Source organism: Tripterygium wilfordii, chromosome 22, assembly GCF_013401445.1.
Source record: "Tripterygium wilfordii isolate XIE 37 chromosome 22, ASM1340144v1, whole genome shotgun sequence".
Taxonomy (NCBI): domain Eukaryota; kingdom Viridiplantae; phylum Streptophyta; class Magnoliopsida; order Celastrales; family Celastraceae; genus Tripterygium; species Tripterygium wilfordii.
The window spans coordinates 13,916,588-13,942,870 of NC_052253.1; the positions used below are offsets into that span (position 1 = coordinate 13,916,588).

At 35.8% G+C, this 26,283-nt stretch overlaps 2 protein-coding genes across 3 annotated transcripts; one reads left to right on the forward strand and one right to left on the reverse strand.

The window, feature by feature from the left end:
• The first annotated feature begins 705 nt into the window (after positions 1-705).
• On the forward strand, positions 706-11,263 carry LOC119991977 (protein ROOT HAIR DEFECTIVE 3-like). The gene is made up of 23 exons (XM_038838544.1): positions 706-873; positions 1,780-1,926; positions 2,464-2,530; positions 2,611-2,713; positions 3,736-3,806; positions 3,880-3,943; positions 4,032-4,097; positions 4,242-4,289; positions 4,390-4,452; positions 4,557-4,613; positions 4,876-5,034; positions 5,124-5,192; positions 5,291-5,382; positions 6,152-6,230; positions 6,616-6,781; positions 7,131-7,255; positions 7,655-7,917; positions 8,001-8,097; positions 8,476-8,640; positions 9,068-9,172; positions 9,629-9,723; positions 9,815-9,911; positions 10,550-11,263. Exons 1-23 carry the CDS (start codon positions 870-872, stop codon positions 10,787-10,789), a joined length of 2,442 nt encoding a protein of 813 aa, XP_038694472.1. The 5' UTR covers positions 706-869; the 3' UTR covers positions 10,790-11,263.
• A 1,315-nt stretch (positions 11,264-12,578) lies between these two features.
• On the reverse strand, positions 12,579-20,208 carry LOC119991978 (dihydrolipoyllysine-residue acetyltransferase component 3 of pyruvate dehydrogenase complex, mitochondrial-like). 2 transcript variants are annotated; one of them, XM_038838546.1, is made up of 20 exons: positions 19,935-20,208; positions 19,266-19,279; positions 19,042-19,135; positions 17,260-17,336; positions 16,949-17,046; positions 16,817-16,857; positions 16,042-16,097; positions 15,896-15,970; positions 15,687-15,779; positions 15,255-15,494; positions 15,050-15,122; positions 14,738-14,838; positions 14,359-14,444; positions 14,205-14,280; positions 13,820-13,887; positions 13,663-13,729; positions 13,477-13,572; positions 13,267-13,369; positions 13,080-13,175; positions 12,579-12,985 (listed from the first exon to the last, which is right to left on the reverse strand). In XM_038838546.1, exons 5-20 carry the CDS (start codon positions 16,999-17,001, stop codon positions 12,915-12,917), a joined length of 1,395 nt encoding a protein of 464 aa, XP_038694474.1. In that variant the 5' UTR covers positions 17,002-17,046; positions 17,260-17,336; positions 19,042-19,135; positions 19,266-19,279; positions 19,935-20,208; the 3' UTR covers positions 12,579-12,914. The 2 variants fall into 2 exon arrangements, with proteins under 2 accessions (XP_038694474.1, XP_038694473.1); XM_038838545.1 differs by lacking the exon at positions 19,266-19,279.
• Between the last annotated feature and the right edge of the window lie 6,075 nt (positions 20,209-26,283).

A 26,283-nucleotide genomic window follows, 5' to 3' on the forward strand; every position in this document is an offset into this window, starting at 1 on the left:
TATTTAATACACGATTTCAGTTACAGAATTGTACATCATGTAAAATCTTATGTCATATGTCAACTCTGCGAAGAAGTTAGAGAGCTTTAAAATCCTTGAAGCTTTTGAACTTTCACATGCATAACAAATAACTAACTAATTAAGTCATGATTTGTACTCTGACAAAGAACATCATATCCCAAAGAAGCCAAAACATGCACAATATGGATCAAAATCCGCAAACCCAGGTCGAACTCCGTCGCGAAAGCTAAATAATCCCCAAAGTAAATGAGTTCTAAATTACCCTGCGAGTCTGCACAGTCGCGAGGTGCGACGCCGGGGAGATAGAAGGCCTTGACGAATGAGATTAACAGGAGAGAGAAAAGCAGAACTATGGATATCCTCAACATCTTCATCTACTTCGATGCTTCGAGAGAGAAGAGTGTGTGTGGGGATGTGTAACTGTAAACTAACTTTTTCTTTTTTTTACTGAGCAACCATGGAATACACGGATAGATTGCACCTCGTGGTGAACCGAAAGCCGCCACTTTTTTTGATCGAAGTCGCCATCAAACCGTCCACTTTTTTTGATAAGGTAGTTGGCCGTCTTGTGGGTCCCGTTAGAGTCGACTTAGAGATGTGGGACCTTGATCAAAATTCTTTAACGACACATGATCATCTATGGTATCCAATGCACCCTATTTTTCGATCATACGACAGTCAAGTCAAGCCAGGCCTACTTTTTGAGAGAATAAGCACAATATAGAAGAGACCTATTTAAGTAGATCTCGCTGTATCTTCGTTTTCTATCTTAATCACTTGATCTGAACTTTCCACGTCTCCCAGGTCGAATCGAGCTCGCAATCTGCACCGATACCGATCCAATTCAAATGGGTACCCTCTCAAACCTCGTTTCTGCGATCTTGTTGATCTATCAGTCTCCCTTGTTTTCTGCAATTAAAAGCTGTTTTCTATTGTGATTGCATGCTTCATTGTTGTTAGTTGTTCAAGTTTTATTGCTGATGTGCGTTTTAGGTTCTATTGTAACTCCCTCGTCAGTTTCTGAAAGCTGCTTTATGGGTTGAATTTATTGGGTCAATTAATTTGTTCTGTTTTAACGTGAAATTGTATATAAATTTGCGGTGTTTGCTCGGTTCCATCTAGCATTCTAGGTTTCAGAGAGCTCTCGTAAGTTATCAAATTTGTAGAAAATACTTTTGGGTGCCAAGGAAATGTAGGAAAAGGGTAGTAATGAAAGAACTTGAATGGCTGATTGTCTTCTTTTGTCAAAATTGAGCAATCAAAGAAAAAAGGGGCACGTTTTGTGATTTAATTTTCATCGTCTTTCTTGCTTTTCTTAAGAAATTACGAAAGGAGGTTCAATGATTGGTATAAGGAATTAATTCTGAGTTGGGCTGATGAGTGGATTTTGAGATTGGGTTCTTTTCGACTGTACAGTTTTACCAAAATATTCCTAAATGTCAAGTTTGAATTAATGGACAATTCAAATATGACGTTGCGTTGACAATGGTGATGGAAGCTCCAAACAGGATAAGGTGGGAACACATTTTTAAGTTTATGACAATAGTCTGCCATTTCTTTTCATGCAACGTAGAAATCGTAGATAGAAGTTAATGTTTCTTGTCAATTTATATGACATGTAATTGCATTGCAAAATATCATTTTGGGCCAAAGCCATATATGACTTGTAATTGCTAGCTTGTGAGAAGTGTGAACGATAGGAAATGGTAGTCATGAAGTTTAATTTTTCTCCTAATAAATGGGCTTTGTGGTTTCCAGCAAGCGATGAAAGTTGTTCTACTCAGTTGATTGATGGAGATGGCACGTTCAAAGCTGAAGAACTTGAACACTTTATCAAGGAAGTGAAGTTAGGGGATTGTGGATTATCATATGCTGTTGTATCCATCATGGGCCCACAAAGTAGTGGTGTGCATCTTAATCTTCATTACTGTGTGTGTGTGTTTTTTTTTTGTTCTCGCTGGAGGTGCTTTGTGATTGAAGGCTTGATATTGTCATATGCATTTCATCCAACTGCTACATTGGAGAGGTTTTATAGGTGAGAGATTTGCGTTTCCTCATTGAAGCTTAATAATCTTGAAGTAACATCAAAGCGAGTGTATCTTGTCTAGCTTGAAATAATGTGCTTCAGCAGTGTTGACTTATGATTAAAGAGTTAAATAATCTGTACATTTCACCTAAATCACTGTCGAGAAGTGAGAACAATATGATACATCTTGGATATGAGGTTAAGGATGCTTGAAGTACCTCGAGATATGATCTTTGTTTCCAAATTAATTGTATTGTAAATTTCCTGAATGTGGTGCTCTCCAGGTTTTACCCTCTTCTTTCCCTACTGAGTATTTGTTCATTAATATGTTATAGTATTAAATGAATTTTGTCTTTTTGTCATCATGGACTATGCCATTGATAAGAGTTTGAGATTGTTTTCTATGTTCTGCACAGGGAAGAGCACTCTCTTGAATCATTTATTTAGTACCAACTTCAGGGAGATGGATGCATTTATAGGGAGGTATGTGTTTGTATTTTTTCCACTTTAGGTCACTTGAGTTTTTACCCTTCAGAAAGCTGACTGGTTCTGCTGCTTCTTAGGTCTCAAACTACTAAAGGTATTTGGTTGGCGAGATGTACTGGCATTGAACCCTGTACTCTTGTAATGGACTTGGAGGGTACTGATGGAAGAGAACGAGGAGAGGTTTCCCTTCTTACTTTCTTTATTTTTCTACTTTTTGTGAATAAATTAATTTTCATATATGTTGTTTTAAATGTTACTTTGCTTCTTTGTTGTCCTTGCATTATATCTTCCCCAGTACACAAAAGTATTGTGAAAATCCTTGATTTCGATGTATATTTTCCAAAATTGATTGTATATGTTGCACCTTTTGCCTGCTCGTGAGGAATATGTTATGTATTGGAGTTGGTGAAAGTCATTGCCTCACTTATTTTCCCCATTTTTAGGAACAGATTGTCATCTCAACTAGGAATACTTTCATTCATTCTTTCTTTCAGACCCACCTTTGGATGTAGTAACATGGCATTATGGCTTTTATATTAGGTAGATTCTCATGAAAAAATATTTGTCATTCATAAATCTTTTTCTTTTCTTTAGGAATAAGTGAACATGTGGCCTAGTGATAGAGTTGTTGGGTGCAATCTAGATGTCACAAGTTTCAATTCCTAGAAATAACCTCAGTCTGCGTCCTCGACCCTGCCCACCGCAGGAGCCTTGTGCACGGGTGTTGCTTACCTTTTTTTTTTTGTTTACCAAGTTTTAGAAGGTCACGTGGGTCCTACATGAGTCATGACCAAATTCTGTCAACCTTGACAACTCATACCAACTGAATTGTTTAGTTGCTTTTCTAAGTTTAAGGGCTTTTAGTTCCTTTTTGATAGTTGAGAGGTTAAAATGCTCAGCTGCATAGTCTGAGGGTGCCCAGTGCTATTTTCCCATAAATAAATGTAAATTTGTATTATATTTAGTATACACAGTTAAGGTTGTAAACTTGAACACTTTGTAGCTTTGGATTTGCACCTTCTCGTTACTGCAATGAAAAATTGTCAATTCAGATACCATATGCGACTGAGAAGCACCACTAATTCGAGTGGTTTGCTACCTGAAGGAAGGGGGTGAATCCCTGAATCCCCCCGTGTGTATTCTCGGAACAAATAATTGGCCATTTTGGCAGGACTAAGCTCTCATCGTTGTCTTTTCTTCAGGATGATACAGCATTTGAGAAGCAGAGTGCTCTTTTTGCTTTGGCTGTTTCAGATATAGTGCTAATAAACATGTAAGGACTGTCTTGAGGTGGCTTGCCATAGTTCATGTGATTAGTTGTCCTAAGTAACATTACAATTACATAGGTGGTGCCATGATATTGGTCGGGAGCAAGCTGCAAATAAGCCTCTTTTAAAGACCGTGTTCCAGGTATCACTGCTCTACTGGCCTGTTTTGTGAAATTGAAAACTTTAGCAGCTTATGTTGTTTTTGTTTCTTCTTCTTTTTTCTCGTGCAGGTTATGATGCGATTGTTTAGTCCACGTAAGACTACTTTGATGTTTGTCATACGGGATAAAACAAGAGTGAGTTTCTTCTATGTTTCATTTATCCAATCAGATGTCATATACTATGTTTTTTGTTTGAGTGGATACTCTTGTGCTTTGCCATGGAAATTGTCGGATTCTACCCGAGATTTTTATTATCTGATGATATTGATCTGGTTACAGACACCTTTGGAAAACTTGGAACCTGTCCTAAGGGAAGATATTCAAAAGGTAACATCCAAATTTTTATTTAATTGATTTAATTTTTGTTTGTCCTGGCCTCCTTTTTTTTTTTTTATCTCTTTTAGCTTTTTCTCTTTCTTCAATGCAGATCTGGGATTCTGTCCCTAAGCCAGAAGCCCACAAAGAAACTCCATTAAGCGAGTTTTTTAATGTAAGCTTTCATGCTTTGTGTTAGCAAGGTTATAAACTGGATTTTCCTGAATGGTGAACATCGAGTAATTACGATGGTTTTATCTTATTGTCTGAAACGGCTAGGTTGAAGTTGTTGCTCTTTCTAGTTATGAAGAAAAGGAAGAACAATTTAAAGAGCAGGTAAGCACTGGAAAGATAACATGTCATTTTCTCTCTTTGTGCTAGTTGCTTTTGAATTCATGCAGTTACAACAGATTTCAAAGAATCCTTGGATTTCTTTATTTATATTTCCTTTATCACGTGGATGATTTTCTGATGAGTACTTCTTGTTGTTTTCATAAAAATGACTGTTTGCAAAAATTGATATAATTTGTTTAATCTGGACCATATCATATGGCCTGATGAACCTCTCAAACATTCATGTGTTGATGCTATGTGATAGGTCGCTAGTTTGAGGCAAAGATTCTTCCATTCTATTACACCTGGTGGGCTTGCAGGAGATCGGCGGGGCGTGGTTCCCGCTTCAGGGTTTTCATTCAGCTCGCAACAAATCTGGAAAGTGATTAAGGAGAACAAGGATCTTGACCTTCCAGCCCACAAGGTAATATGTGGGTTTTTGTGAAGCATTTTTATGAGAAGGATGCTCATTTTCTTTATTTTATGCCGTCAATGATCCATCATCTGTGTCAGGTCATGGTGGCTACTGTACGCTGTGAAGAAATTGCTCACGAAAAGTTTGCTGGTTTCACGGGCAACGAGGTAAATTCTTTATAATTATGCCTATTTTATTTACAATCTATGTATCATTTCTTGTTCTTAGCATTTTCGCCTAATGATTGGCTTTGAAAGCACCACAGTACTGGCAACATATTAACGAGGCTGTACAATCTGGCCTAGTTTCTGGCTTTGGGAAGAAGCTCAGTTCAATTCTTAACAGTTCTTTATCAGAGTAAGCGCATTTATTTGATGAATGTCTAATTTGCAAAATTATCTGTTACTCATCTTCTAAAAACTTGCGATGGATAAAACTTTATGGTTCTGTCTCTGAAGCGTAGAACTGGGACAATGGTAATGTGCTCCACTGTGACCTTTTTGTTGCTTGTTCAAACTAAAGAAAAAGACTTTGCCCCAGGTAGTCAAATTTTGACGGATGAGGGTATAGTTGGCCCACACTTGCCAGTTATTTTTATGCTTGGGATGCATTTGTTTAATGCGAACTTCCATGTGTAAATGTGAATGTGAGGGCCATTTGATGTTAGGTGGCTTTGTCTTTTGAATTTTGAATAAAGAAATAATTTGGATAAAGTAGTTGAAAGTGATGCGTTGACTGAGTTGACATCTGGTCAAGTGAGAGACCTATGTATGCTAGGTTTTGATGCATTTCTGGTTGATAAGATCTTTTTAGGCTCTTACAAGTTACAGCTTCTTTATCATAAAAAAGATGTGTTGAATGATTTATCTCATTGTGTATGTGTGCTATTTCTTTTTTGGTTTATGTTGATTTGAAATTTTTATTAGCCTTATCTGATACAATGGGTTTTGTATTTGTTCATTCTAGATGCAGTTTTCATGTAGTTTTTTTTCTAATGGGACTATACTAATTGGGCGACCTACACTTTATACTACAAATTATTCATTGTTTAGAAGTATCTCTTCTAAATGTTGCTGGTATACGTTAGACCTATAATGCATTCTTTGTTTATGTTTTCCGATTCTAGGTATGACGCTGAAGCTACATATTTTGATGAAGGTGTCAGATCTGCAAAGAGAAACCAGCTTGAAGAGAAATTGCTGCAAGTAATAGTTCTCTACTTATTAGTGAATCATAGTTCTGTTACGTTTTATGTATATATTGCTGCAAAACCAAAAATCATAGGAAGATGATTGTATTCGATCTGCATACTTGTTACTAATTTTATTTTCTGACTGACACTTCCAACTCTTCTATTATAATTCTCTTTTGTTAATGGATCGATTCACATTTATATTAAAATCGGATGTCTTTCATGTGCTTTCGATGCCTTACTAATGCCTCGCTATCACCTATGTCGTAACTATGCTCTCTTGATTGTATTGTAAATTTGAATGCTTTCTTTTAAAATCAATTTGTGATTCTTAATTTATAATTGGTATTAATACCATCCTTCTTTTTCTTATATATCTTTTTTTTTGGGATTGTTAGCTCGTCCAACCAGCTTTCCAAACCATGTTGGGACATGTACGATCCGGGACACTTGAGAAATTCAAAGAAGCATTTGACAAGGCATTGAATGGAGGAGAAGGGTTTTCTTTGGCTGCTCGTCAATGCTGTTGGTCTTACATGGCTCTGTTTGATGAAGGCTGTGCAGGTATAAATGAATTCCCTTATGCATTGGATAGTAATGAAATAAGAATACATGCTGAGAGAGCAAAGAACCCACAAAAAAGAAGAAGATGAAAGTGAGCTTGAAGACACGTACTTACAAGGATTAGAGATATTGAATTGGCTTTTCATGGTTGATAAAAGACACATTATTATTATTTTTTATCATGAACAGAGAATAATTGATGTATGGGATGAATGAATTCTTTTGATTGACTCCTAGAGGAAATGTATTTAATCTTGAACTTGGACGTCATCCTTTTTCTTGAAGTCCTTGAATGGTTCAGGTTTGTTTTGGTAAAAGCAAACATTTTGACTTTAACCCATTTTTACAGATGCTGTTATTGAACTAGCAAACTGGGACACATCTAAAGTGAGAGATAAGCTTCAACGTGATATCAATTCTCATGTTGAATATGTTCGTGCTGCCAAGCTGTCTGAACTTAATGCATTATATGAGGTACCAGTTATTTGTGTACTTCCTTCCCTCTAGTCAATGTCTGATCTCGAATTCATTCGGGTTTGACTTATGTGAAAATAAACTGAGATATGTAATTGAAGTTTGTGAAACTTAGCAAGTTCGAAATTGTAATGGGGTTATCTTTGAGGAGATTTGTTTTAGCATTGAATAAACAGTTCACCAGAGAAAATGTCACGTTTCTTTCACCGTGTGGCCAGTATTTCTACCAACTTGCTTGTTAATCGTAGATATATAATATCCATGCATGATCTGCACACAAATCAGTTTTTTGTTGTGAACACCTGTTGCACATGGTGATTGTGCTATATATCTTACAATAGAATCCCAAACTAATTACACTTGGCAAATTAAATTATTCCTCTGAACTTATATATGTAGGCAAAACTGAATGAAGCACTGTCAGGACCAGTTGAGGCCCTTTTAGATGGAGCTAATACTGAAACATGGCCAGCAATAAGGAAACTTCTTAGGCATGAGACTGAATCAGCCATCTCTGGCCTCACAAGTGCACTTGCCGGTTTTGAGATGGATGAACATGTCAAGGAAAAAACTCTTGGTAGTCTAGAGGACTATGCAAGAGGTGTGGTTGAAGCGAAAGCAAAGGAAGAAGCTGGAAGGGTACTTATCCGTATGAAGGACAGGTCAAAACTCTACCATTCAACTTCAGTCCATTGATGTTTCAGATTTCTCTAATTTTAGGATTGATGTTGAAATTCACATGCAGGTTTTCAACTTTGTTTACCCATGATTCCGATTCAATGCCACGAGTTTGGACCGGGAAGGAAGACATACGAGCCATCACCAAAACTGCCCGATCTGCAGTATGTGGACACCAATAATATATTTTTGTTTTTGAATAATGTAAACAACTCCCGAATACAAGGCTTCCGCAGTGGGCGAGGTTGGGGAAAGGCAGTATATACACTGTCACACAGGCTGTTTTTAGGAATTGAACCTATGGCCTCTAAGTTGCATCCCTGCAACTCTTCCACTGGGCGAGGTTGGGGAAAGGCAGTATATACGCTAATCTTACTCTCACATAATATGTGGGTAGACTATTTCTAGGAATTGAACTCGTGACATCTAGATTGCATCTCTACAACTCTACCATTGGGCCACATGTTCGAATGTTATTTTTAGTTCTTGAATAATGATTTTTTTTGGATATCTTTTAATTTTTGTTTATGAACCTTTCCCAGTCCCTAAAGTTGCTGTCTGCATTGGCTGCAATTCGCTTGGACGGTGAGAGTGATAACATTGAAAACACTTTATCCCTTGCTTTGGGGGATGTTAAGAGTGCTGCTACCAGTACTGATAGGAGCATCACAGCCATTGATCCACTTGCCTCAAGCACTTGGGAACAGGTTCGCATTTTATTTTTGCTGAAAATTCTATCTTCTAAAATCTGTTGCTATTACTGATAACAATTCTAGTCAATGAAGAGTTGGAGCTTTGGTGACCTAAAATATATGATCCAACATTTTAAGTTGTTTGGAATCATATTGCTTCACATCTTTTTTTTAGCCTCATATGTGTATGCATATGTACTGTGGCAATCTATGTGCTACCTTTGACCATAGAGTGGATCATTTGACAAGAGGTGTCTTCTTTGAAAGTGTTTGTACGGAGATGCCTCATGGTTGTTGTCTTGGACCACAAGCTGCCACATGTTCTCTAAGCTTAATGGAGACTTGATTGTCTCTGTGTGTGTGCATATAACATGGAGGTGTGTGGGTTGATAGAGTGACTCTTTGTTCCTTTGAGAACTAAAAGGTACCTTCATTGATGCAGGTTCCTTCCTCGAAGACTTTGATCACACCTGTCCAGTGCAAATCATTGTGGAGGCAATTCAAGGCAGAGACGGAGTATAGTGTCACCCAAGCTATTTCTGCTCAGGTATGATATTCTAACCTACGATTGTTTGTGTGGCAAATCTTTATAACTTTTCAAATTTATTCTCTACTATATGGGGTTAAATGTTGACCGTGATTGGCAACGTAACATGGTAAACTGTATAATGGATCAGTGGCTAGATGAGCAATTTGGCATGAAGAATAAGTGTGAAAATTGGAGTTCGTCCATGGTGCCCTGCTGTACGAAAACGAACTTTTCATTTGAGCTGTATATGGTGCTAAGATTGCAACTCCAATCTTTCTTCTTTTTTTCTTCTTTTTTTTTTTAGAAGTAATAACAATTCACATCTATGCACATGATAGTATTAACTATGCAATGAGGCCATTAATTGGATTTTGAACTTTTTCTTCAATTATAGTTTATATCACCAGATTAACCACATCATTGTTTTTTATATCATATATTTTATTTCGATTTCTTTTTTCTTCAAATTATCAGGAAGCTAACAAGCGGAATAACAACTGGTTACCTCCCCCATGGGCAATTGTTGCCTTGCTGGTCCTTGGATTTAACGAATTTATGACACTTCTGAGGTATTCTTATGAATTGATTTTGTTGGTGTCTGCTTTAGAATGCATCATCTTTTTTCTCCTTTTACATACTGTAGGTGCTTCTTTGTTGCAGAAATCCTTTGTGGCTTGGTGTTATCTTTGTATCTTTTCTACTGGTTAAGGCCCTCTGGGTACAGCTCGACATTACAGGGGAATTCCGCAATGGTGCTGTAAGTGTCAAGTTTTGTTTTAATTGTTATAGCTTTTTATGCAGGCAAATTGAATATACCTTTAAGACCATTATACTGATTATTGCATAAAGTTATGCCTTGGAATTGTTGGTGGAGATTCAATCCTATTTCAGCTATTAAGCTGCTCTATATACAGGATGGACTTATCAGTTACTTTGAATTTTTTACTTGTGGGTGCTGAAATTAACATTGTAAATGACAATCCATGCAAAGAGAGTATTGTTTTTAATGAATTAGATAGGCATATAGGTTACTATCAGTCCTTATATATTCATGGTTTTTCTTTTCTTTATAAAGAAGCAAAAAACAAATTTGTTGAATAAGGCACCAAGGAGGTACCCCGTGATGGTACACCAAGAGGTTCACACATGCTCTCTCCGAAGAGATTAAAAATGATATGCTGATACAGGGGCTGATGTTTTATGTCATATTGTCAATTTGGTTAGAATTCTTACCCTTAAAAAGTGCATGTACTCTGGTCCACTAGATAATATTTTTCCGAAAGTGCTTAGACCTTCAAATTTACTTTTAATTTATCAATGTATGTACTTCCATTTCTTTTTGTTGTGAATGATGGAAGATGATTATTAGTAATTCCTAGCTCCCTGTGTTTACAGCTTCCTGGGTTGATCTCCTTGTCTTCCAAGTTCCTTCCGACGGTTATGAACATCATCAAAAGCCTAGCCGAGGCAGGACAAACCCCAGCAACTAACAATCCTCAGACAAACCCTGCATTACCATCTCGGAGTTTTCGCAATGGAGTGAGCACGAGTGAGACATCATCAGATGCTTCTTCTGGGGTAACCACCTTCTCCGAGAACGGAACTGTAAACTCAACTCCCTCAAAAGAAGACTAGTACAAACACAGTAGCTATTATATTTGAAGCCGTTCTTTATTGAAGAAGCTGGCTTTCCCATTATCCACATGGTGGGTTGTTTAGGTACTGCAGATGTGATTTCCATGAATACGATCCCTTGGTAGCATGTGAGAGGAACAGAATTTGAAGGCATTGATTTTTATACAAGTGCCACATACGAGAGGGCTGGTTTGTTATGGAAAAGTCTCCCATCGTGTAGTTTTATGTATTTTTTACTAGGTGGTGTTAATCTTGTGTCCTGTTAGTTGGAGAAGCTACAAGGCAACCTTTATTTAAACCAACCTTGGATGTGTTTGATTATACTGGTTTGCATTCAATTTTGTTTTTGTAGCGCCCTGTTATTGATTGTATTGTACAACCACTTCTAGTGGTAATTATTTGTTGATCATTTGGAGAGATGCCATGGAGGTGGGTTTGATATTTTTTGGAACAGGAAAGCGATTTCTAAAAGAAATGCATTTCTCCTTTTACACATTCTGCTGCCTTTAGCCCCTAAATGCCCTATATGCCACGCATTTGGGCTGTTAGTACACATTTTTTAAAATCTTGAAGATGTGAAGTTTATTTACTGAAAGTATTGACTTTGAACGTATTTGAATTTTGAAGGCAAAGATGGCATTATTGGCATGTATAATACTGGCTATATGCGACTGATGCAATAAATAAGTTTTGATCCCAGTAGTAGATGCAGTTCTGGTATCATTTGAGTCAGATTTGAGACAAATATACATACATATATAGACACTGATGAACAGCTAGATGTCATATTGATGATGGTCATCAAATTTTTATGACAAAAAAATTGTGCTGTGAAGCTGAGTACCCTGCTTGCTTAGGTGTAGGTGGGAACCAACAAAAATTGTGAAAACGCTCAGCAGTCTGTCTGGTGGTTATTGTCAATTCATCTTTCTTCAACTGGTTCATGCTTCTAAGGCTTCAACAGCCGATTACATCGATGATGCTTGTAGGTATAACTCGTCTGCATTGCTTATTGTTGTAGAAGTTAGCAAAAGTAAGGAGCCCTGAAGTTTATGGAACAGTCGTGTCGATGAAGGTGTTATAACCTTGTTAAATTTTCTAATGCAGTTGTCAGCCACAACCCAACTCCATGACATTGGTACCTGACACACTCTGTCGAGAGAAAATATGAATAGTTACAGGCCATAAACAAGTAAAATATTCTGCAATATATAGATAGATATTTCATTATTCGGGTCGGGGTGTGATATCTTCTGTTCATTGATAAATTACTGTGGTTTCTGGTTAATAATCAAAATCCGACATGCAGCCCTTTTTTTTTACTAGTGTATGCATTGCAGACTAGTGCTCTCTGAATAACGAAATGAGACCGAAAATCTTGCAATTGAAGTATACAATAGTCAGTACGGGTACACACGGACAATGGAATCTCTGATTGTTATCTGTTGAAGTCGTATCTTCAGCTACGTAGAATTCACACATAAATACGCCAACCAAAACAATGAAAAATTGGGGGAGAGAAGCACGTCTCAGAAGGACCTGCATAAAACTATGTTCAGTATGAAACATCAAACCCGAGCCTGGTGTTTACGAAGACAGATTAATAGAGAAGCAAATCAATACCAATTTCATAACCAAGTGCGGGAGCCTATTTCCTTGATAGAACCCTACTACCCACTCAAAAAAGGGTCTCTTCATTTCTAGCAGCGACAAAATCGAGGGATTTAGCTTGGGCGATAAATGCCCAACGGAAGTAAATTAACTGGCAACAATGTTGAAGATTTAAACAGACTCATGAAATCCTCAGTATTTTCACTTAAAAGACCGGACAAAAAATTCCACTGGGTAAAGTCATACTGCCCACCAAAATGGCACAATCACACTGCCAACAATGTACAAACAGTTTGCAGTTGAATAAATTAATTCCCCCCTTTTATTACAATTATTGACTATATTACCAAGAAAAAAGCAACAGGAACGAGCAAATAATACAAAGGATGGATCGTGGTAATGCAATCATTGCAAAACATGAAGAAACTCTGGAACTGTTTGGGACGCATGGGAATCCCTTCTGAAACTAAATCTCTACAAAAAGAGTGTTTGAAGAAAAGGAGGCAACAAATGTTTAGAGCAACATTGACTCTGGGCTCTCGATGTAACCTCTGAACGCTTTCAACCATTCGGCACCAATTGCACCTAAATACATGGGTGATGAAGTAACCACATAACATAACATCACATCAAAGTTGAAGTAGTCAAATTGACAAAATAATGCAGCAGAGATGCTTACCATCTATAACACGGTGATCACAGCTCAGTGTAACAGACATGAATGAAGCAAAATTGAATTCATCGGGACCCAAACCAGGAATAACCCGTTTCTCAGCTGCTCAGCAGAAATGAAAGAGGAAGATATGAAACATGAAAAGATGAGTTTGGCACGGACAAAAAAATTGTATATTCAAGTCCCATCTTACCAGATCCAACTGCGAGAATGCCAGACTGAGGAGGATTAATGATGGCGCCAAATTGCTTGATACCAAACGGCCCTCCCAAATTGGATACAGTAAATGTTCCCCCCTGTAAAAGCCCGGTATTCATTGTTACAACACAATACCATTTTTGAATAGCTGAAGTTACTGAGCATAAAAAGGCTAAAGTTACTAGCTCAGAAACAAAATGTTGACCTCATAATCTACTGGTTTCAAGCTGTTTTCTTTGGCCTTTTGAGCTAAAAGCTTGACCTCTTCGGCGATTGTAGATAAACCTTTTCGGTCTGCATCCTGCATTTGCCACATAAATTCATATAAAAAGTTAGAAAAATGGAAATGTGCAATTTATCAATAAATTGGCTCATATAGATATTAGCTCACCCTAATAACAGGGACATATAAACCATTATCTGTCTGTACTGCAACATTGACATTAACATTTTTATACCTGGATTAGAAGCAAAACAAAGTAGAAAATGTTATATAAAAAACTGATAAGAACAGCGGATCAGAATGTCCTTACACGTGACAAACTTACTGGCGGATAAAGTCATCAGTCCAAGAACTATTGCATTGAGGAACTCTTCGGAGAGCCATGGCAGCAGCCTGCAGTTATGTTGGAATTCCACTACATCAAAACTTTGAAACAGCAAAGCCAATAGCACAAACTTTTTGGAATCAAGGTCCCAACGACAATATCACGAGAAAAAAGATGTAATTTCAGGACACGTCCCTTTCCTTGAGTACTTGGTTTCATTAATTGCAATTACAATTTGATGCTCAATTACCTACTACCACAAAACAGAAATTTCGCATTTTAATGACCAATTAAAAAACAATATCTCCCAGATATGTTCCAATTCAGTATTCCCAAGAAATGTGACAAGTACTTCCGAAAATTAGGTACAAGCTTTCTCATATACCTTAATCACAAGATCATTGATCGATATCCGTTTCCCTTTGGAGGCCTCTAGTAATGCATTGAGTTGGGCCCTCAAACTGCAGACAAACTAATGTTTAAAATAATTACGAGTAATCAAATAAGAGCTTGAATTATTAAGAGAATACAATACGTACTTTATAAGTTTATCAACACATGTATCCACGGTCAAATAGTAGTGAGGAATACTTTGCTTTGAGAATAATAACCGTGAAGCAGTGATCTGTTAATGTTATACCAGAAATCACCATCAGAACTTTTGACGGGAAATAATAAAGAATGGACATAAAGATTGATAAATGGTTTGTAAGATAATGGAGGCCTAACAGGCAGAAAAGGATGGTGCAAAATGTCTGTCTCCGGATAGGGAAAATTAAATAAGTGAGCAACTACATTGGAAAAAAAAAAAAGCAAAGGTCGAAGAATGTGATACGTCACCTAAGCAACTTGTGTTTTGGGATATAATGTTGAGAATTCGATACTGACTACAGCCATAACCATGATTCCTGATATTACCTTCCTTATCTGAGAATGAGGTATGTCTACGTAATCTAATGCAGCAGCTGTTGCATCCTTAGCTCTAGGCATCGTTGCTGGAGCTTCCTTCCCACAAGAAGCTGGGTTGCATGGGAAAGTTGGCAAAAATAAAAACGAAAGAGTCCATTACATATAACAAAAGGAGATGGGAACAGAACAGTAAAAGTTTAGCAGTTGCATGGCAGAGGAAACATTTTTAAAAATGACAAATAACAGTAGTGTACGCTAAAATAGGCATAGTAAAAGAATGAAGAATGGCATCAATCCTCCGATAAATTATGAACATTATACCCAAGTACTCTTCAATGTCACCCTTTACAATGCTTCCATCGGGACCTGTTCCTTTGATGCTCAAGAGAGATACCTATATCCATAAGCAAAGGAATCAATAACAAGTACAACAGGTTTGGATCGCCCTCAACATTTGAGTGTTGTTACTGTTGTATGATTGCAACCAGAAGGGGGAAAATGTCAAAAGCATTTCTTTATTACTCACGTTGTGTTCTTCAGCCATTTTCCTCGCAAGAGGACTAGCAAAAATGCGATCTCCAGCATGAGTTGGGCTGGCCTGAGATATTTTTGGTTCTGGTGAACGGATTGGTTCCTCAACTGCCTTCTTCTTAGGTGGAGGGGTAGATGGCTCTTCAGCTGTACTAGTGCTGGCATCTGATGCTGAAGGGCTGTAATCTTTGAACTTTGGAATGTCTTCCTCCTCTTCAACAGTAATAGCAATTACCTACAGAAGTACAGAAGCATTTTCAGAAGGAACAGATAAAAGATAGAAACGCCAATACATACCATCCAAAAAATCAACAACAATATACAATAACAAAAAGCCAAGAAGACTCCCCTCAAATATCATATGAACAAAAGCAAGAGAGAGTGCACAAACTATGCCCTTAAAGCAAAGATAAAAACAAATCAATACCTCACCAACTTTGATATCTTTTGACCCATCGCCCTTTATTATCTTGGCAAGATACCCTTCCTCCATGCATTCCATCTCAACAGTTGCTTTATCCTTAAATATACAGATAAAGCTGGAGTCAAAATCATATTATGACATGATAAACGAACGTACACTATAGCTTTGTTCATGTTATTAAGCTTAACAAATAAACAGCACAAGGAACCTACGGTTTCCACTTCGCAGAGTACTTCACCGGGGGAAACTTTCTCACCCACTTTCTTCAGCCATTTTGCTATATTTCCCTGCAGTTTGGGAAAAGTCACTTAGCAGACCCTGAAATATTAGGTTCTAACAAGCTTCAGAAGATACATGCCTCAGTCATTGTGGGTGAGAGAGAAGGCATTCCAATCTCTTGGTGGGGCGGAAGGCCTGCAGAAGTTTCAGGAGAATTGATTACAAGTTAGTGTGCAATCATGCAATAATTTGTAATGAAGGACAATTATTAGAACAAAAATCATTATTGGAATACATAATTTAATTTTTTTGAGTGAAAATGGAAGCCTTAATTTAAAAAAATTTAAATTGTTTCTTTTTTGCAAGTGCTTCAGAGCTTGGACTATGGAGTTTGGAGAAGGAAAATTGGAAGGGACATCACAATGCTCCATTTTTCTAATAATTATGTAAATTAATATTTCATGTATTATTTTCGCAGCTTGCTTCGTTAGAGAGGATGCCTTAAGTGCGCCTTGTGCCAAAAGGCAGTAGAGGGTCCTTTGCACCTTGGTGTGCCTTGTACCGTTAATAACACTGCTTCAATCCTCATTCCCCTTTTTTTGCTTGACTTATTTAAGAAGAGTAGCTGAGTAGTAATCAAACATTAACAGCTTAAGAAACAATATAGATGCTAATACCAAAAAAACTAAACAATCAGGAACGGCCAGATGGATTCATTAATGAAATTGATATTTGAACGGTATAAGAGAGCTACATAATATTAAATACAAGAGAAACAGTAGAAAAAGAGAGGTAGCTATCGTTGAACTTACTGAAAATTGAGAATATAACTAAGCTACAGAGAAGAGTATAGTATATAGAAAAGGATTAAGATTTAGAGTTTAGAAGAAGAAGAAAGCAATCACAAACTGCACCTGAATCCGATGAGAATCCTCTTATTAAGTGTGCCTGTGAACTGATGTCATGAAACAAGAAAAATCGGTAAGCTCTGATCATCAAGAAAAGAATTGACTAGGGGAATAAAATGAAGAAAGAAGTAAATATACCACAAAAATGTAATGTTAGATCGCGGTCTGGCCATTGCATTTCCCATAACCATTGTCCCTCTTGAAACAGTTTTCTTGAATGAACCTAATGGTGACGCCTATAGAACAAGGCAGGAATAGTTGTCTAACTTAATAAGAGCATGATCTACTTAATTTGCTAAAGAAACATCAGAAACAAGCATAAATGATCCGTCAAAAATGCACAGTGATAGTGCCAATCACAATGATGCATAATAGCATTTCACATTGCACATATCGATGATAAATAAGGATTTGGTAGCGACGTCTGAACAATGGCTGGATATACATACAGTGTTATTAACAGCAGTGCTAAAACCCTTTTGTCTTTCCACAGAGGTGTATCCATACCTACAAACCTTCAGTATATCTGTAAAACACATGGAACTTCTCTTAAAGCAATAAAAAAAAGTAAATAAACATACCAGGACTCTATCAATTAAGCCAAATTCCTTATTTCCATAAAGCAATGCACATCCTGACTCACAAAGCATGATATGCAGATTAATCACCATGAACAGGCTAATGCAACAGGTGTCGTAGCAAAAATATGAACCTAAGAGCATCTCCAACAAAGGGTGGAGGCGTGGAGCTAGGATTCTAGACAAAGGGGGGGTAAAAAAATCTGGTGGGGGTTCGCTGCCCCCGAAATTTTTTTTAGTACTATTTACAGAAAGAGCAAATTTCAGTAGTCTTTGGCCCTTTGGATTTTGTTGACTTTGTAGATAGAAGTTTAATGAATTTGGAATAAAAGAAGTTTAATAGGGACGGATTTGAAAAAATATTTTACAGGGGGACAAATTGAAAGAATGGGCAGTATATAGGTATTTTAACAAAGTAAGAAGGGCAAAATTGAACAAATTCATATTACCTAAGGTATTTTTTTAAAAAGTAAAGGGGGACAATTACTACAAGGGTGCAACCGGCCCTGTCTCCAACCATGTACCCCAAACTGGAACACATTGTTTCCCCTATTTTAACCAAAAAACTATTTTAGGGGATCTCTATTTTAACACCACTCCAACCACATCCCCATTTCAACGTCACATCTAATATTTTAATATTTTCCAAAATTTATTATTGCAAATACAAATGATAAAATATTAGATGGAGAGAAAGGGGAGGAGAGAGAAAATAAAATAATAGTTTTTTTGATTTGGGGATGGTGGTACGTACCCCAACTTTGGACAACCAAAAATGAAAAAGGGTAGCCCAAAGTATGTTTCCACCCATTTTGGGATACCCATTGGGCATGCTCTAACAAGCCAAATTCCATCCAATGCGATGACAAGAAGTCGTAACAGCATTTCAAGAATAAACTGCAGTCTGTGAAATTCAGTGATGCGAGATATCCAATCCCTAACCCCCTAATGGCCTTCAATAATTCTATTGGGTTTGGCCATTAAAGTAAAAAATCTATAGATGTCTGTTTGTAGTTATTATAATTTTAAATCAGCAGCAGTTTAACAGATCCGTGATAATTACCATGTAAATTTCAAACAGAAATAAAGTGAGACTCATTATCTAACCTGAAACAGAACTACAAGTTTCCAAGAACAAGCCAAGATTTGATATTTGTGTATACAGCTCCTACAAAAACTACTTGCATATAAACTATGTCAAATCTCATATAGCTATTTTGATATGCCATCATCCTGGCATGAGAAAAAGGCTAAGTCTTTGTGGATAACCAAAATTATACATGCAAATTTTTGCACAAACACATGCCGATTTATAGATGTACTTGGAGTAAATGCAATCTATTGCAGATAATTCCAAAAGGAACGTATTAAAGATCAGATCTATAGATGTAACATACAGTAGATTACCAAATATGTTAACTCTTGTACAATTGGATCTTAAAAAGGGAAAAAAAATGCGGAAATCAGAGAGGATTCTTTTTTTATTATCATTGTTCAATGGAAGGTGATTCAAACCTCCGCCCTTCCACAGGCTAGGGTTAGATTGACCGCTTTAAGTAGCGACTCAAATCAGAGACAGTTCCAGCTGACACTGACACTTCAGCTAAAAAACAAGAAACGGAGCCAAAGTATTAACATTCAAGAAAAACTTACCATTTCTTTTACCAATATAGGCATGGACATCACTAGGAAACCAACGAACCAAAATGGTATTCTCATGCCGCAGCAACTGAGGAATATTCCGTAACTGTAAGGGAAAAAAATCATAAGACTACATTTAGAATAAAAAAAATCTCACAAATTTATACAATAAATGATAAGCTTATGATGGAATTAACAATAAAAAGGGCATTCAGATCAAACAAGGGAGTACTCACCTTTCTAACTACCACTTGTAATCGGTCATCACATTATTTAAATAAGAAAAAAAAAGGAAAAACAATTTGGAAGTATGCAAGTAAAAGTTGAAGCAATTCAGTTGGAGGATACAACTGCAAACATATCTTGCACAGTTTTAACCACATGGAATTATAGATTTTAAGATAGATTTCAACAAAAAATCAACACCAGGGCTAAGTGGCTAACCATACTATTGAGAAATGGATTCTCAAAAATGAAAATGGATTAATTCCTTTAAAAAATGACGCAGGTAATCAAACACAACCAAGGAAAAGCCGCAAAAGGTAGAGTAATCGTCACTGAAACAGATCAGTGCTTCAGAATTGTTATAACCCTATAACACCCCATCAATAGAATGGAGTACTTCGAATTGGACCACACTACAAGTCTACAAATATCATCAAATCAATACAGTAAACGCAAATGAGTCCAGAATACAAGTAATTAAAAAAAAAAAGGAAAGGAAAGAAGCAAATCACATGTATAGGATTCATAATCAAACCCAATATCTGTCACACTCTAATTCCAATACCCATCAAATTTGCAAAAAAAAAATCTCTAAAAAGAAGAATAAGAAACCATGCAAGAATTGATGCATAAGTAAATTGGTGAGACAGAAACAGAGTCGAATTTCATGTGATAATTACCTTCTTAGAGTGACCGATGATCTGAGATGCGTAAGACATACTGATTACCTTCAATGTATTAATCAAAAACAAACCAGAACCAAAACGAACATGTGAAGCGAATGAACTAGCTAGTGCTCAAAGGTGTAATAAGAGTTTGGGGGTGTAGAGATCTCGATTGTTAGAGTTGTAATTTTCTTTATTCTTTGGTCAGGGCTTCTTGTGGTTAGGTACCGCGTGCAGAGCCTCCAGCAGCCCAAAAATGGAGACTCGATTTCGATTTCGATTTCGATTTGGGTTTTTTGGAACTTTCCAAAACTCTTTTTTGAAAACTAACTTACTTTTTTAAAAACATGAAATCTAACACTTTTTTGAAAGGAATTGTCTCAAATACCCTTATTCCACATGATTTCATTCAAAAACTTTTTCCCCTCTTCCTGCGACATCACTTTTCAATTCGTTCTTCTTTCTCTTCGTTCTTCTTTCACTTTAACCTGTTAATCTACAATTTTTGTCTCATTCGACCACCCCTCTACACCTGATTATTCATGGGTATGTTTTATTTAATTTTGTATTTGTGATTTGGGTTTTGAGTATTCATTCGAGCAGTTTAGGATACTTTGTGTGTTATGTTCCAGTATTTCATATTTGTTGTTTCGAGTATTTTGTTGTATCTGTTCGAGTATTTCGTTTTATTGTTCGAGTATTTCAGATTTTGTTGTTCGAGTATTTTGTTTTAGATGTTCGAGTATTTAAGTTTTCCAACTTTGACCGTCCGTAACTTTTGATCCGCTCATGTTTTTTCTTATTATAATATGTTTCCGAGGATTGATTTTGAAGACCTAAAAGTCAATTTGGGGTTTACCCCAGTTGAGATTCGGAAAGAGATCGAAAAGGCATCATTTTGAATTACATGTTAGAGTAATTGTATTATTTTTTCGAGTAATTGTAATTATCTGTTCGAGTATTTCAGATTTGTTATTCGAGTATTTTGTTTTATATGTTCGAGTATTTCAGTTTTTCAACTTTGACCGTCCATAACTTTTAATCCGCTCGTGTGTTTCCTTATTATAATATGTTTTCGAGGACTGATTTTGAAGACCTAAAAGTCAATTTGGGGTTTACCCCAGTTGAGATTCGGAAAGAGATCGAAAATGCGTCATTTTGAATTACATGTTAGAGTAATTGTAATTATTTGTTCGAGTAATTGTAATTATTTGTTCGAGTAATTGTAATTATCTGTTCGAGTATTTCAGATTTGTTGTTCGAGTATTTTGTTTTATATGTTCGAGTATTTCAGTTTTCCAACTTTGATAGTCCGTAACTTTTGATCCGCTCGTGTGTTTCCTTATCATAATATGTTTCCGAGGACTGATTTTGAAGACCTAAAAGTCAATTTAGGATTCACCCCAATTGAGATTCGGAAAGAGATCGAAAAGGCGTCGTTTTGAATTATCTGTTAGAGTAATTGTAATTATCTGTTCGAGTAATTGTAATTATATGTTCGAGTATTTTGATTTATAAAGTGTTTCTGAATGAATTTTACATTTTCTTTTACAGAAATGAGTGTTGTTGACCTTGTTGTTATATACGGCGAAGACTAAGAATTTTCAGGAGGAATTTATAAATTCATTGGTGTTACTAGGAAATGTTTAGTAGTGAATGAGTCAATTTTCTATGATGATTTTTTGGAGAAGATATACAATATTACAAGAATTGATCGAACTTCGAATGAGGTGGTCATGAAATTTTTCTATAACACACATTTCCATATGAAACGGTTGATTGTATTACTCGAACCAAATATAGTATTACTCGAACATATACACCATTTCCATTTAGAAAAAAAATTGTTTTACTCGAACATATAAACTATTTACTCGAACAAATATTTGTAATACTCCAACATATACACCATTTACTCGAACAAGAAAATGTATAACAAAAAAAATGTTCTTCACATCTCTTATTGACTCCGTTAGACTTCAAAATGATGCCTTTTCGATCTTCTTCGGAATCTCAACTGGGGTGAACTCCAAATAGAATTTTAGGTCTTCAAAATCAATCATCGAAAACATATTATAATAAGAAAACACACGAGTGGATCAAAAGTTACGGACGGTCAAAGTTGGAAAACTGAAATACTCGAACATATAAAACAAAACACTCGAACAACAAATCTGAAATACGCGAACAGATAATTACAATTACTCGAACATGTAATTCATAGCTCATTTTTGATCTCTTTCCGAGTCTCAATTGGGGTAAACCCAATATTGACTTTTAGGTCTTCAAAATCAGTCCTTGGAAACATATTATAATAAGGAAACACGCGAGCAGATCAAAAGTTACAGACGATTAAAGTTGGAAAATTGAAATACTCGAATATATAAAACAAAATACTCGAACAACAAATCTGAAATACTCGAACAACAAATCTGAAATACTCAACCAGATAATTACAATTACTTGAACAAATAATTACAATTACTCTAACATGTAATTCAAAATGACGCATTTTCGATCTCTTTTCGAATCTCAGTTGGGGTAAACCCCAAATTGACTTTTAGGTCTTCAAAATCAGTCCTTGGAAACATATTATAACAAGGAAACACACGAGCGGATCAAAAGTTATGGACGGTCAAAGTTGAAAAATCTAAAATATTCGAACAAAAAAATGAAATACTCTAACAACAAATCTGAAATACTCAACCAGATAATTACAATTACTCGAACAAATAATTACAATTACTCTAACATGTAATTCAAAATGACGCATTTTCGATCTCTTTTCGAATCTCAGTTGGGGTAAACCCCAAATTGACTTTTAGGTCTTCAAAATCAGTCCTCGGAAACATATTATAATAAGGAAACACACGAGCGGATCAAAAGTTATGGACGGTCAAAGTTGAAAAACTGAAATACTCGAACATATAAAACAAAATACTCGAACAACAAATCTGAAATACTCGAACAATAAAATGAAATACTCGAACAACAAATCTGAAATACTCGAACAGATAATTACAATTACTCGAACAAATAATTACAATTACTCTAACATGTAATTCAAAACAACGCCTTTTCGATCTCTTCTCGAATCTCAACCGGGGTAAACCTTAAATTGACTTTTAGGTCTTCAAAATCAGTCCTCGGAAACATATTATATAAAGGAAACACACGAGCGGATCAAAAGTTATGGACGGTCAAAGTTGAAAAACTGAAATACTCGAACATATAAAACAAAATACTCGAACAACAAATCTGAAATACTCGAACAATAAAATGAAATACTCGAACAACAAATCTGAAATACTCGAACAGATAATTACAATTACTCGAACAAATAATTACAATTACTCTAACATGTAATTCAAAACAACGCCTTTTCGATCTCTTCTCGAATCTCAACAGGAGTAAACCCTAAATTGACTTTTAGGTCTTCAAAATCAGTCCTCGGAAACATATTATAATAAGGAAACACAAGAGCGGATCAAAAGTTATGGACGGTCAAAGTTGGAAAACTGAAATACTCGAACATATAAAACAAAATACTCGAACAACAAATCTGAAATATTCGAACAGATAATTACAATTACTCGAACAAATAATTACAATTACTCTAACATGTAATTCAAAACAACGCATTTTCGATCTCTTCTCGAATCTCAACCAGGGTAAACCCCAAATTGACTTTTAGGTCTTCAAAATCAGTCCTCGGAAACATATTATAATAAGGAAACACATGAGCGGATCAAAAGTTACGGGCGGTCAAAGTTGAAAAACTGAAATACTCGAACATATAAAACAAAATACTCGAACAACAATTCTGAAATACTCGAACAATAAAACGAAATACTCGAACAACAAATCTAAAATATTCGAACAGATACAACAAAATACTCGAACAACAAATATGAAATACTCGACGAGATAAAACAAAATACTCGAAACAACAAATATGAAATACTGGAACATAGCACACAAAGTACCCTAAACTGCTCGAATGAATACTCGAAACCCTAAGCATTACTAGATTGAAAAATTCATACCCTAACCATTGTAAACTCGAAGCACAAATACAAAATTAAATAAAACATACCCATGAATAACCAGGTGCAGAGGGGTGATCGAATGAGGCAAAAATCGTAGATTAACATCATCGAATACAATGAAAGAACGAAGGTGAAGAAGAGCGAAGGTGAAGAAGAGCGAAGACGAAGAAGAACGAAGGTGAAAAGTGATGTTCTGGGAAGGGAAAATGGGTTTTGAATGAAACCATGTGGAATAAGGGTATTTGGGACACTTCCTTTCAAAAAAGTGTTAGATTTCATGTTTTAAAAAAAGTGGGTTAGTTTTCAAAATTGGGTTTTAAAAAGGGCTACTTTTCCAAAAAACCCTTTCGATTTCGATTTCGATTTCGATTTGGATTTGTTTATTGACCTTTTTGCTCATCCTAACTTTTCAGTTTTTTTTCCTTCAAAAAAAACCTATTCCCAATCAATAATTTTTTAATGGAAAAAATAAATAAAGGATTTGTGTTTATGTTTGTTTTTCACAGTAAATGGATTAGGTGTCATAACAGAGATGATATTGGTATCTATCTTGTCTCATGCTGGGTCTGCCTTGGTATTTCCCAGCTTTTGGGCATTTTTTTTCTTTATCCACACTAATTCTATTGAAGTCGTCAACAATTCGAATTGGATTGATTTCATAACAAAGATGATATTGGTATGTATCTTGTCTCATTCTTTGGTTGTCCATTATTTTTATTCTATATCTGATATATAACCCATTAGTTGAAAGACTTGGTAACATCTCGTAACGTGGAGGAGATGAGCTGAGTTTTATTAGTTGTATTATTAGAGGAGGTTGTGGCAGAGGGTTATACGCCTAATGCCCGACGAAAGAAAGGATGGTAAAGGAAAAAAAGGAGGAAGGGATGACTGGCTGAGATGTTAAAAATATTAGAAACTTTATCAATGAGAGAAGAAAATGGAGCATAATATATGCCTGGCAAAAAATAATTTGTTTACCTGGAACGAGGTTGCGGCAGAGGGTTTACTACTAAAGCTAGGCTTAAATCTTAACTTGAAGGTTTTTTTCTTCATCAGATTCTGTGATCATTATCTTATAAATATGTAATGGATACGGGTGTCTTTCTTCTCCCCTCTTTAAAGAAAAACCTCTCAACTCTTCTCTTATTTTCAAAAACGATTGGGGAGGATGAGAGATCCAACTGTTCTACTCTTCCCATGTGTTTGATCAATCATTTCTCAATATAGGGATGCGTTTGGTAGACAATTTTAACAATAACATATGTTACAAATAATAAATTATGTTAATAAATGATAGCTTATATGGTTTATGAAATGATGTTAGGTGTTTGATGCTATTTTTTCCTAATAACATATATGGAGTTAAAATTGCTGTGTAAATTATGTGCATGAGTATTATACATTTAAGTTGTAACAAATTAAAATAAATAGTAAAAATTTTCTAATAAATTAAAGTATTATAAAAATTATGTTTTATAATAAATTATGTTCTTAAATTTTAATTTAATAAATATAACTTATTATTAAATTTATGATGTTTATATTAATAAAAAACTGTTAACTAATAAAAGAATTAAAAAAATGAAAAACACTTGGGACGTAACTGTTACAATCAATTAAAAGCATTTATAACGTTTATATATAAAATAGAACTTGTCTTGTAACGCGAGCCCGTTTATTAGTATAAGTGATATTTCGTCCAAATTGGAGGGTAAAGAAGTAATTAACATGTAAAATGGTTTTGAAATTGTTGAAATGTGGACAATTTCAAAATGACAATATAGTTGTCAAAAAATGTCGAGGATTTTGCCCCCTAATATTGTTGTTTGGTGAGTTTTTTTCCAAACTAACATCTTGACATAAGGTATTTTCCAATATAACACTGAGATGAAATCATTTCCCAATATAACACTACACGCCATTGAAGTTGGCGTGTTCTTTGAAATTTTTTTACGATCACGCTATTGAAGTTGACGTGATCTAATTTAAAACATTCACGCCACTCTATGTGGGGTGAATATACTAAAATCCTTAGTCACGCCAATCAAGTTGGCGTAATCAAGCTTTTGTGTCTAGACACTCTTCTTCCTCTTCCTCTTCTGTCTCTTCTTTTCTTTTGCTGTCTCACCCTCAATGTCACGGCCACTTCCCTCTCTATGACCCTAGCCTTGGCACCTGGCGCAATTTAGCTCCTTCGTTCTCTATTTCAGTATCCGAAGCTGCACCATCGACTCTGCTTTGGTCTTCGAATGGGTGCAATCTTCTGGTCAAATCTTCAAGAATTATTGAGTTCCCATCATACCCTTTTGGAT

Coding starts and splice junctions, on each gene's coding strand:
- LOC119991977 (XM_038838544.1), top strand. Junction 4,614..4,875: donor AAGAACAATTTAAAGAGCAG/GTAAGCACTGGA, acceptor GCTATGTGATAG/GTCGCTAGTTTGAGGCAAAG. Junction 5,035..5,123: donor TTGACCTTCCAGCCCACAAG/GTAATATGTGGG, acceptor CATCTGTGTCAG/GTCATGGTGGCTACTGTACG.
- LOC119991978 (XM_038838545.1), bottom strand. CDS start 19,973: ATGTCTTACGCATCTCAGATCATCGGTCACTCTAAGAAG. Junction 15,495..15,686: donor AAGATATCAAAGTTGGTGAG/GTATTGATTTGT, acceptor GTACTTCTGTAG/GTAATTGCTATTACTGTTGA. Junction 12,986..13,079: donor TGATCACCGTGTTATAGATG/GTAAGCATCTCT, acceptor CCATGTATTTAG/GTGCAATTGGTGCCGAATGG.